The following is a 12,923-nucleotide window of genomic DNA, read 5'->3' as shown; positions in this document are numbered from 1 at the left end:
CTTGCCACTAGGCCATATCCCCAGCCCTACAATAACATTTTTGAAAAAATTTTAAATTAAAAAAAAAATAATTTGCCTTTCTGCCAAGACCTCAGGCAATGCCGTAGCTGCAGTCCATGGAACACACCCAGAATAGCACCGAATTAGGTCTACAAGTCAACCTCTCTCAAACTGTGATCAATGGAGAAAATGCATTTTCTACTCCATTTATTATGTGCCCAGCACTAGGCTGAGTTTTATAATGCTCTTCCATACCATCTGAACCCTATCTAATAGCTTAAAAGAAAACCCAAACTGATATTAAGTATCTTGATCGAAGACACATATCTAAAATAACAAGGATTTGAACCCAAGACTGACGCCGAAGCCCAGCCCCTGAACCACTCTGCTCTTGAAAGCTTTCAGTGAGAGGCTTAATGTACTCACCCGTGCATGATCTCTGGTCAGGCATCAGTGCAAATCCAGGCTGACAGCTACATTCATAGCTGCCTTCAGAGTTGGTGCAGAAGGTTTCACAGCCACCATTCATTATGCTACATTCATCAATGTCTAAGAAAAAAATGAAAGCAACATCACCTTGTGGTACAGTCTCCATGTGTATCTCTTGCAAAATGGAGGCTGGACTTTAATTACCATGATAGAAGTGTTAAGAAGTAGGAAACCTAATAAAATGATTATTCCATAAAGGCTTCCTCAGAAGTGGTACTGGTGCCAATACAAAAGGACAAATCTGTTTACCCTTCGCTCTTTCTCACTCTCTTGTTTCTGCCACGGGAAGACAGAGAAAGAAGGCCCTTTACTTCATACCAAGACTTTGATATTGGCCTTCCCAGTTTCCAGAATGCTAAGTCCAGTGAATTTCGATCTATCATAAATTATCCAGCCTAAAAGGCTCTGTTCACTGTGCCACAAATGGACTGAGATAATGTCCTCTGCTTATGATTATGGTAATTCTCTCGGTCACCGATTCAGATATGGTTTTGAATTTTCAGTTTGATTGGCTGAGGTTCCAATCTTTATTTTATTTTAGAACCTGAGTTTTAGTTCTCAGTTGTCCTGTTTCAGAAGAACATGTGCTGATTTGCAGTTTGGGAGGAAACCTTGTGAGATTTGGCAGTTCTATACAGGATGTACACTTGAAACCAGGCAAAACCCGGCAGCCTCTGGACGATTCCTACTTGATGTAGGACACGAGAAAGTCACAGGGACTTCTGAGCCACACTTTACAGCATAATTAAACCTAGAGGACCAATCGGGAAGCAAAGTACTTGTTCCCACAAAATCCTCTACTTCAACGCAAGCTATGAACATTCCACTGACTTCTCCCACACAGTTATCCTTTGAAGTTTTTAGCTGATCTCTGCCACCTAAGGGCAGATAGCTCACGCTGTGCTTGTCTTTTCCACAGCGCTCGTTATGTTTAGTTTATCTCAGGGCTCCTTATCACTGGCTGCTTTGCCTTAGCATGCATGCCTATAAACAATGTATATACTGGTGTTCATCATTCAAAACAACACGCACCAAATTATAACTCATTCTAGTTAAAACAGCCCATACCTTTCACTCAACTGGTTCTTTCAACCAGATAAACTGGGTAAGAGCTAAAGACTGTGATCTATTATGAAAAGAACTTACAAGGGGGGAGAAAGACACATGAAGTCAAAGTAGTAATGAAAAGAGAAGTCAGAGTGCATTACTTGGGAGTTTTAGAAGAGAAAAGGGAAGATTAGAACTCACCCACACAGAAGAGCCTATCGGGAGTGGAATGATACCCAGGGTTGCAGGAGCACTGGTATTTCCCTATGAGGTTCACACAGCGACCATTGGGACAGAGGTTGGCGCTCAGCTCACACTCATTGATGTCTGTTTAGAAACCAAGAAGAATAAACATGTAAACATGAGCTTCTTTTCAAATGAGTTGTGAATCTCATTGCACTACTTTCACCCACAGATATGACAGTGCTTGGATCGTATTCATCACCTGCTCCTTCCCCCTTCTGCTTCTTCCTGGTTCTCCCCAGCCCAACCCTACCAAAACAGTTCCTCTGGTTCAAACAAGCTCTGACTCTGGCAGAGATGTCCGTCTGACCTCAAACAAGGGATCTGAAAAGTCTTCCTTCTTACCAACACATGCAGAGATGTTTGGGGACAGCTGATGCCCAGGCGGGCACTCGCAGCGGTAACTTCCCTCTGTGTTGAGGCAAGCACCTCCTCGGCACAAGAGAGGATCTCTCTGGCACTCATCAATGTCTGCAAAATGGAAGTAAGTCAAGTTGAAGATGTTGGTGATGGGCTGCTCTACCTAAGCAAGTCATTCCTTTTACTATCCACCAGTGCTGGGAGTCCTCATTGCTAACGGCTCGCTCTCTTCTTAGAGAACTGTTGTATTCCTCATTCAGATGAGATGATAGCCATCTCCCAAGATAGTAGCTGCTTAGGGCCAATCACAGATTGAATTGGCATGGAAGCATAATACCTTGACCTTGTCTCAACATGAGGACAACTCTCCGGTGCAATACATCCTCTAGAGCTCCCTATAAAACCAGAGGCTGCAATGCAGGTGAGCTCTTGGCTTCTCTTCCTACCCTGAATTGGCCTGCTTCCCCAGAAGACTGAAATGGGACCCCTTACTACAGCTCATACCTAAATCGTACTCAATTCACTTCATGGAACAGGTGTCAAACTCACTTCTCAAAGACTCACAACTAATGGTCAAGGCCACCCACAATCCTACAGCACAAAGCTCTCTTGTTCATTGCCCACATCAGTCTCTTTCTGGTGGAAAGCAGGAAGAACCTGGGACACATGTGCTATGTGACCTGGAACCTTCTGGAATCCTTTTCTTCCTGTGCGGACCAAATGGCTACAAACTCACCCATGCAGTTCTTCATCATCATGAATCCACTTTCATAGCCTTCATCGCATTTGCATTCAAAGTCCCCAGGTGTGTTCACGCACTGGCCTCGGCCACACAGGTCCGGAGATATGCGGCACTCATCAATGTCTGCAGAGGAACGGGAGGAGCAGCAAGTGAGGGGCTATGTGGGGAAGAGGGGGGGTGAATAGGCCAGGCCCCTTCTTCTTGCCCCTGGAGTCCCGTTCACTGACCTGTGCAGTTCCTCTCTTCAGAATCAAGAGCAAAGCCACTGTCGCACCTGCACTTGAAGCTGCCGATGGTGTTTCTGCACTTGCCGTGGGTGCAGAGCTTGGGTATCATCTTGCACTCGTTGATATCTTCAAGAAAATGAAAAGGAATGTTGACGAGCTGCCAGTTAGGAGGTCTCCACATGTCATGTTTTAAACTCGGAAGGTTGGAGGGGCCTGACTCGAGTCCTTTCAAGGAAACTGTGACAATATGGGAAACACAACTCTAACTATCTCCTCATGTTTTCAACTTCTCTGTGGCAGCAGAAGGAGGAAGAGAGAAAGGAGAGAAAAGAGGAGGAGGAGGAGAAAAAGAAGGATGAGAAGGGGGTAGGAGAAAGAAATCTACACTTTTACCCATAAAGACAAGTAAGTGTGTTTACATACTTATTCCCCATTTTTCCAGGTTGACGTCTATAATAACTAGGTCCAGAGATTCAAAGTCTTACACGAGAGACAGCAGATGAAACTAGACAACCAGAACTAAGCAACTAAACCTAGGATAACCAATTATCCTTTGGTTTCTATATGCTCAAGTAGATATCTTCTGTTTCCTTTACATAAAAAGCTATCGATTTTGGAATTCGATGAAATCTATAACTTCTCATGTTCGACATGGATTTCACATGATGGTAGGAAAAACTAAAACGACAGTGGAAAGGTCCTAAGTCACTGGTGTGGGTTTGCCGCACCGACTTCGAGCCATTCACGCTCCCCTGTGCATGCTCCAGTGAGTGACAGGGACAGGGATGGATGTGCCGGATGGAAAGGCATAAGGTCAGGTCACCTGGGTCTGACAGATGGTATTCCATTTTCCCGGGAGGGCGACCTTTATTTCTGGCTTAGAATAGCACAGAGATTCATGTTACTACTTGATGTTGAGATTGGGAGGTCAGTACGCTTCAGTATGTTTTGTGGTGTGTGTGTGTGTGTGTGTGTGTGTGTTTGGAGGGCGGGAGTCTGGCATAGACTGAACAGTTCACTATTATGGAATTCAGGAAGCCAAAAACGAAGGATGGCCACGTCGGTGGTACTCAGTGCCACTTTTGCACTAGAATCGCGGGCTCGGGACAATCATGTGAAAAGCCAACTAACTCATGCAGCACTGAAAACACTGTACCTTTGAAGAAAGGTTTTCCATTTGTAATGTCTTTTGTGGCAAAGCCAGGCCCTCTGGGACAGAGCTCGTCATATTCCGGGGTGTTCCGAACAGGACACTCCTCACATTCTTCGGTCCCCCAGGCGGCGCCCACGGAGCAGCAGCAGGCGTCCATGCGGTGGCGGCCCGCAATGGGGAGAGTACACTCCTCATCGTCATACCTCAGGAAGCAGGTTTCCAGGCGGATATCTGCCAGAGGAGAGGGGGGGAGGTGAGCACAGGTATCCCCCTTCACTGCCCCAGACGGCCAACTTCTGTGTAGAACCACCCGTGCTAACTTGCTACCTACATAGGGACTGGAATCCATTTACGCCAAATAGGGTATGTGGTGGTTATTCCCGCCTAAGAAAGAACATGGGCACCTATGGGTGAAAGGTTCCCTGATAACGTCAGGTGGGGTCTGATGTTTCTAAGGCAGGAGTAGTAGTCTGAGAACCCCCATGATGCTCTGGGGTGTTCTCCTTGCACCCCGACGCATGCCTCGGGGTCTCCTCCCTGGGGAAGAGCACCGTGCAGTGTACGGTGGAGACACATCTGAGTGAGGTCTGTCGCCACTTCCTCAGACCCACGTCATTTCTGTAGAGGTGGAACGGGGGAGTCTGGAATGAAGTCCATCTGAACTTGGAGCCACATGTCCAGTTGTTTCTGGTTAACTAACTGTTTAACAATGGTTGGGAAATGGTCATTCGAGTGGGAAAAATGAGTTCTGCATTTACCAAGGCAGATTCTTCCTGTGGCATCCAGAGTCATTCCATTGGGACACTGACATTTGAACGAGCCCCTGGTGTTGACACACAGGCCGTTTTTGCACACTCCTGGGAACACTTCGCATTCGTCAATATCTAAAAAGAAGGAAAAAAAAGTGCACTTAATTTGGAAGTTACTTACTTAACACATTTGTTTAAGATAAGCCTACTTTTTTTTCCACTGCTAGCGTCCTAACTATTCTCACAACAGAACAGGTCATTTTGAACTGGGTAAGTCCAAATATCTAGCTTACTGCAGCTATGAATAATAGCATTTCTGGGGCAGCTGAATAACAACTCACCCTCTCTGTTAATAAAGATATTAGAATTTCCCCCTCAGTTTCAGGAGATAACACTGGAGTCTTAGAGACAGGGAGTAGGCTCTTAAGAATAGCTCTCATAGCTGTGAACATCTCAGGAGAAATTTCCAGAAGACATATAATTAGCTTTAAGAGAGAAGGTGTCTGGAAATAAGAGAAATAATAGAAAAATAGGATATAAACAGAGAAACAGAAACCTGGTCTTCTTTTTCCCAAACTGGCAAAGGAACAGCTTGAAGATAAAGTGAAAATTGTGTTAAGTAATATGTAGGCTGATCAAGAGTGAAGAAAGACTGAGAAATCCTCCACCTTGCAAATGCATAGCTAGCTCTAAGTTGGCAATGGTCTCCAGTTGGTCGGTGAGCCCTGGGGTTGTCTCTTCTCGAGTAACAGAGCCAAAAGATGAACATGCGCACCCAGCCATCATTCATTCCATCTCTCTCAAATGTACCTGGTTTGCTTCATGGAGGGTACAGTGTCTACTCTGCACTTCATTTGGAAAAATATTCACGATCAAGTTAATACAAAGAGAAGCACAGACTTGCCAATGCCAAAACAAGAGGGAGCATTAGGTAAGCCACATATACACACTGGGTCTCTATTTTGAAGCAATGACTTTCCAAGCTAGAGATGTTTAAAAAAAAATTCTAAGACTTTTCTTGGAGTAGAAATAAATAGGGAATGGGTAGAATCTACATTTTTAGAAAATTTTTTGGTTTTCTTTTCTGTTGTTGTTGCTGTTATTCTGGCCACTGGCATACCAAAATGTGCTGCTAAGCTCAGATAAGTTATTAGCAGTGGGTCTGGACCAGAAAAAAAAAAAAGAGCCAAGGGATTCAGTCATCATTTGGAAAGCAAGACCTTGGGTGGGGGTTGTGCTGGTCCTCTTTGTTTTAACAGGGGGAAAGAAAGAACTTCATTTCATCCCCACATATGGGACTAATTGCTGTTTTTAAAATATTTCAGCTGCTGTGTCATGTCAGGTTGCGTTAGTCACCATGACCTATATCTATCTTGGACTCTGTGAGAAAGAGTCACAGAAAACTGGAGAAAATCCAGTAGACCTTCAAGAAAGAGCCAGTTGACTATGTCCTTCTAAATTACCCATGACCATGGAACAAACAAACAAAAATAAACACAGGGAAAACCAAGAAAAAATGCAAGTTTTCTAGTCTTGCCAAAACCTTCCCGACAGGTAGCATTTTCAAAAGGCAGCCACCTTCAACTATGGACAGGCTGCAAACATTTTTGCCCATAGTGATCAGACGCTGGCCATAGAAAACAGCATTATACATGCCTGTGACATTAACATCTGTTCTCAGTTCTCATTATTTTTTTCTTCTACTTCATCGCAGTTACATGACCCCTTTATCCAGCCCAAATGAGCACAAGCATTGTTTATACACACAAAGTATGACTTATAAATAATCAGAAATACCTTCACATTGTGTCCCCTTGATTCTTGAAAATCCTTTACCACATACAGGGTCTGAAAAATAAAAGAATAGGGAAGAAAAAAAAAAAAACCCTAGGTAACGATATCCAGACTTTGTAGTTACGAAATCTTACCAGAAAGAGGACCTAGAACGTGAACTAAGTTTTGTTGTTAAGAATGAGCCTAATGAAGTATTTCTGAGATTACAGAGGTAAGGAAGAATAGTAAATGAGATGTCTCCTTGAATAAAGCTCAATTCCCCTAAGATCTCTCAATAGACACAAAATTACACTGTGTGATGGGGACTGGCAGGAAACGGAATGCAAGTTTCCTTTTTGCTAATATCCTGAAGACAGGATCACATTATGGGACTACTGGGAAATGAATGTTGAGAATACAGCTTAGAACCAGGAGATCTTCAAGCCCTAAAGTATTCACACTACATAAATTCACCATTTATACACTCAAACATTGAAACAGCAAACCATGAGCCAGGATCTCAGACCTCAGCTTCCTCTCAGACTTACAAGTTCACCAGAAACCCTCATGAAGTTTAGTCATGAATTCTGGTTTCTTTATATCAATTAGCTTTTTTTGGAAGAAAATCTGAACCTATTTTAAAAAAAATAACCAAAAAAACTCAGGGCCCATAGCCATGAGGTTTCCAAGACAGCCAGAAGAAGAAAATAGTGCTTCAAGGAAGCAACCCCATCTAACCACATTACCAGGCAGAGAAAGAAAAGAAACTAACCAAATCCCATAAAATTATTGTCCATGACATTTCCCTTCTTTCCCATTCAGGAATATACTTCCCTGAAGTTACCAGAGTTCAATCTTTTCAGATTCTTGTGTAATTTAAATGGATAAAGCACTGGGATTCCCCATCTGTGAGAAGCAGAAGCCGATTTCTCTTACCAACTTGGCATACGGTGCAGGGGCTCCCCCAGGCCGCACCAAGGGAAGAGCAGCACTGGGACTTCAAGGTGGCCCCGTTGATGTTGATCTCACACCGCCCATCAATGACAGTCTGCCAGCAAGTGCCCTTGATGGTTTCTGCAGGGATAGGGTAAGAGGAGTACTTAACTCATACTTAACAGGATCTATACCACACATTCAAGCTCGTACATTAGGATCAAGGGATGCAAGAAGCGCATTATGAAACAAAGAAGGGTCATGGTTTTTGAGGCCACATTCATACTTTCTGAATTTCTGTAGCTAAAAGCTCAGAATGCAGCAACATTGATAATCACAGAAAAATCACTCTTCGGAAGATAAATACCTATGCAGATGGTTTTTGTTGGATCCAAAGTGCTTTCAGGAGAACATTCACAAATGAAAGAGCCAGGGCTGTTTTTACAGACTCCATTAATGCAAGGATTCGATTCACATTCATCAATGTCTGAAACAAAGACAGAGCTGCCTTACTGCTAGAAGCTAATCTTGGGAGTAGGGAGCAGTGACCATTTCAATGTTATCATTGCTTCCTTTGTTATCACATATTCTTAGATAATAAAGCTGAACTAAGTAGCTTTTCCTAGACTGCATGGAAAGCCAAAGTTGTAAGTGAGCTCATCTCCTTACAATATAAACCAGCATGCATTTGAACCTTTTTACTCAGGAAATCTGGAGCAGATGTATATGTGATTCCCAAAGCATGAATTCAAATGGACTGTACACACTCTTTTCTTCATCTGTTAGCACAGCAATTAAAATGCCAGTTGAAGGCAAAGACAAAAATGAACACCTTCAAATTTTGCCCTTAAATGGCAAGCTAAAATACCACTTGCAATAAATACCATAAGTGGCATGCAAAGTTGGTACAAGTGCCATTTAGAACCACAGAATTTCAACTGAATTGGAATGATTGTCTAAAACAGAAGTAACTCTAATGTATTCTCATGGGTTTTTAATGGTGTTCCAAAAGATAGTATAAGAAGAGAAATATAGCTTACCTTCACATGTTTTTAGGTCAGGTTTGTATATGAATCCTTTGGGGCAGGTGCAGACAAAACTTCCAGGAGTGTTTCTACATTGTCCGTTGTCACATAGTAGACTGTTCAGTACACATTCATTAATATCTGGAAAGCCAATGATAATGAATATAAGAACCCAACCATCCAGTTCCATTTCTTTGTCCTTTTAGGGTTGATCTTTAAAGTCATAAGGGTATAATCAGTTCCACTACAGAGGCCTAACTCTTATACCACTAGATTTGCCAATCTTACCTCATTTTAACAAAACAGCAGCTCGATACCATTATCTAAACAAGCTATTTATGAAGCTTTAAATTGCTAGTCACTATTTAATTTACTTCTCTTTCAGCAGGAAGAAAACTTGGACTTTCTGGAAATTATTGATCTTTACTTTGAATAACTGCTTCATTGTGTCAAAAATAAGACGAATCTTATTGATTTAGGGAACTGAATTAATACTTAGAAAAATGTGATTCATTTTTGATATGCATTAGTTCCAAGATGTGTATCCCTCCACAAATAATTTAAACCATCTCCCGTTATATTTACAAAGGATGAAGCAATCTGTTGTGTTTATAACTGCCATGGAGAGTTGAGACTTGCAATTCAGAGAGCTGAGGGAAAATCCTTGCTTTCAGATGAATAATACAGTTGTCTAAAGAAAAAAATCCATTTAATGTCTGAACTCTGTAGATAATTCAGGGAATGAAGATATTATGTAGCTTTTTATAACCCTGCGAGATAAATTACATTCCAGAGCCTACAAAACAAGCTAGCGATCCACAGGGGTTTGTGTGTGTGTGTGTGTGTGTGTGTGTTTACACATTGACAGATTCTGATTAGGCAATCATGTATCAAGTTTTATATCCTTTAACATAAAAAATTAGTCCTGGGGAATTACACGGTCCATAGCAGTAAATACACTTAAGTCTGCAAAACATTTGTAAAATAGGGAAAACTGGGTATGATGTTATATGATTGCTGAGCAAGAACAAGCTGCGAATTCTATCAAAACAACATAAGGGATGCTAATACTTCCCCCAGGGTCCTTAGGGGTAAAGAAAGGACACGATAAGTCAAAAGTTTGATAACCAGGGACAAATGTCGGTAGGGAATTTCTTCTCTTGGGCCAGAACATACAGGTTCGTCTGATAATGGATGGTATTTGGGAGACTATATGAGACTGAAAAAAATGAAAAGGACGACTTTGGTGTTTATCTGCATTATATCTGCACAATTACATATTCTAGTCCACTTTCTTAGGCCAATGTTTCTTCAAACATGGCTTCTAAGATGCCGCTAGTGGTGACCTCAAGGTACTAAGTGGGATAAAATATGCCCAGTACAAATCCATTTGAGGTCTCCAAGTTTATCTTAAAATTTCTTAAAAGATTACCCTATTCCACATTAAGTATATTTGCTTATATGTAAAATGTGTTTGGCTGCCAAATCAAAAAGATGCGCCATTTTGTTTGGTTTGGGCACTTCTTGGCATATCCCCGTGAATAATTAGTTTTAAATATGGATTTTGGAAGTGTGACCTCAGGAAGCCTACAGACCTACAGAACACTGGTACTGTACAGACAAATAGCGAATGTTGGCGAAAAAAAACATGGCTTGTATTGAGCACTGTCTTCTCAATCAAATGATGTAATTAATTACTGACTGCTATCTTCATTAAGAATGGTTAGACCATCAAAAATGATGATTGGGGCTGGAGATAATGGCCTAGTGGCAAGAGTGCTTGCCTTGTGTACATGAAGCCCTGGGTTCAATTCCCCAGCACCACATATATAGAAAACGACCAGAAGTGGCGCTGTGGCTCAGGTGGCAGAGTGCTAGCCTTGAGCAAAAAGAAGCCAGGGACAGTGCTCAGGCCCTGAGTCCAAGCCCCAGGACTGGCAGAAAGAAAAAAAAAAAAAGAAAAAACTGATGTTTGTTAAACTTAACAACTTAGGGTAGTTATTACTGAAAATAAGCTGTGTTTTCTCGGAATCTAATAAGTAGTTGGGAACAGAACTACTTTTTTCAGTGAAAAATAAGGATCACTTTTGCATTACATGAGAATGAAGCTGAGTAGCTATCATCCTGAGTTTACAGATGTAAGAAACTTATCTTTTATAGAGTGCATCATAAATTGTGTCAAGATTCAGCTATGGAAGTATTTGGATAGCAAGACATGCATATACAGTGCTGATATTCTAAGTCTAAAGCATTCTCTGGCTCAGTCCTCTAAACTAGGGAAGAGCATCCTTCTCCAAGTCACATAGAAAGGAACTTACCATGCATGCAATGTCTAGAAAACAGATGGAATTTCTTACCAACACAGTTTTTCCCAGTTATATCCACTTCATATCCTGAATTGCATATACATTTGTAAGTCCCCCGGAGATTTTCGCAAATTCCATTTGGGCAAATATCAGGATCTAATGCACATTCATTTATATCTGCATAACCAAAAAATTCAAAATCAATCACATCCTAAAATAAACAGCAAATGAATCATCTAAAAACAAACAGTACAATACACAGAATGACCTTTGGATATCCTGGGGATATTCGGAGTCAAATCTTACTTCCACCAGTGCTGACAGGAAATTGTCATCTAGGTTGGAGCTACAAGAGTAGTTCTTGGGCTGGGAATATGGCCTAGTGGCAAAAGTGCTTGCCTCGTATACATGAAGCCCTGGGTTCAATTCCCCAGCACCACATATATAGAAAATGGCCAGAAGTGGCGCTGTGGCTCAAGTGGCAGAGTGCTAGCCTTGAGCAAAAAAAAGAAGCCAAGGACAATGATCAGGCCCTGAGTCCAAGGCCCAGGACTGGCAAAAAAAAAAAAAAAAGTAGTTCTTACAGTAAAGCTGAAGAAGTTACTTTGGACTTCTCCTGGTCCAATTCCCAGGACAGAATTAGCCATCAGCTATAAAGAGCAAGTTCCTACCACTAGCCTCCCTAGCTCCAGTTACTCCCACTTCCATCTGCCTTCCATTCTGTCACCATGTTTAACATCTTAAAACCAAGGTGATTATGTCTTGTGCATGGTTCAAACTTTTGTAGATTCCGTAACATCCTCAAGATTGAAACAGTAATCCTCTTCTTCATGTGCTCCAAAACTTCTTCCTCTCCCGCGCACATGCACCATGTAGGGAGCACTCTGTGTGTAGTTGTTATCATCAATTCAAAGCCCGCTCAACAGCTTTGGCTTCCCTTCCCCATTCCCAGAAGACTGGGTCCTCCCACCTCTGTGCCCACACAGACTTGGGGGTGCTTTTGCAGTGGAGAGGGGTGCGGTGACAATTGGTAAGTGGATTGTCTTGAATCCTGCTGTCTCCTGCAGACATTTCTGATCTCCAAGCCCCTAGCACAATTGCCTTATTCTCCACTAACTCAAAGTTTCTTCACCTCCCTGCTTCCCTTCTCTTCCCATCTTATCCACACAGAACGATAAAATTAATTGCGCTGAATGAACCGACAAATACATTGAACCAGTCCACTTTGTTCTCCAAACTCTCCTCATCAAATTACCCAGGTTTATACTAGTAAGAAAATCATTTTTTGGGGCTGGGGAATATGGCCTACTGGCAAGAGTGCTCGCCTCGTATACATGAAGCCCTGGGTTCAATTCCCCAGCACCACATATACAGGAAGTGGCGCTGTGGCTCAAGTGGCAGAGTGCTAGCCTTGAGCAAAAGGAAGCCAGGGACAGTGCTCAGGCCCTGAGTCCAAGGCCCAGGACTGGCAAAAAAATAAAAATAAAAATAATAATGAAAATCATTTTTTCTTTCTTTCTTTCTTCTCATCTGTGTTTACCTTTAGTGACATTTGTCTTAGCCTCAATATTTCTCTGGTTCTACCTCCTACACAAATAATCTATTGTTTTCTAACCTACTTTTTGTGGGGGCTGATGCAAAAGAAAAAGAAAAAGAAAACCCTACTGTCATCTTCAATCATCTCATAATCCTGAGTTGGTATTTTATAATGCAAAACACAAAGAAAATCCAACTGCCCCCTTCTCCAGAATGAGCAGCCATTGTTTTTTGGACCATCCACAATCCGCCTTCAGTCTCCCTGGGAGAGATTCTATTCCCTTCATCGAGCAATCCCAGTGCCTGCCATGCCCCACAGACTGTTACAGGAACTTCTCTG

General features: G+C 42.1%; 1 protein-coding gene across 2 annotated transcripts in view; it reads right to left on the bottom strand.

Annotated features, from left to right (window-relative positions):
* Positions 1 to 12,923, bottom strand: part of Fbn1 (fibrillin 1) — a 192,885-nt gene that overhangs the window by 62,184 nt on the left and 117,778 nt on the right. For both annotated transcript variants that reach the window (XM_048332978.1, XM_048332977.1), the window contains 12 exons: positions 11,099 to 11,224; positions 8,757 to 8,882; positions 8,084 to 8,203; positions 7,720 to 7,857; positions 6,808 to 6,858; positions 5,020 to 5,145; positions 4,265 to 4,492; positions 3,109 to 3,234; positions 2,876 to 3,004; positions 2,125 to 2,250; positions 1,738 to 1,863; positions 427 to 549 (listed from right to left, as the gene is read on the bottom strand). In XM_048332978.1, the coding sequence (XP_048188935.1) occupies positions 427 to 549; positions 1,738 to 1,863; positions 2,125 to 2,250; positions 2,876 to 3,004; positions 3,109 to 3,234; positions 4,265 to 4,492; positions 5,020 to 5,145; positions 6,808 to 6,858; positions 7,720 to 7,857; positions 8,084 to 8,203; positions 8,757 to 8,882; positions 11,099 to 11,224 (1,545 nt within the window). The remainder of the gene's footprint in view (positions 1 to 426; positions 550 to 1,737; positions 1,864 to 2,124; positions 2,251 to 2,875; positions 3,005 to 3,108; positions 3,235 to 4,264; positions 4,493 to 5,019; positions 5,146 to 6,807; positions 6,859 to 7,719; positions 7,858 to 8,083; positions 8,204 to 8,756; positions 8,883 to 11,098; positions 11,225 to 12,923) is intronic.

This window comes from Perognathus longimembris, chromosome 23 (assembly GCF_023159225.1).
Source record: "Perognathus longimembris pacificus isolate PPM17 chromosome 23, ASM2315922v1, whole genome shotgun sequence".
NCBI classification, from domain to species: Eukaryota; Metazoa; Chordata; class Mammalia; order Rodentia; family Heteromyidae; genus Perognathus; species Perognathus longimembris.
The sequence above is the reverse complement of the archived record's forward strand: the minus strand, read 5'-3'. Positions and strand labels throughout refer to the sequence as shown.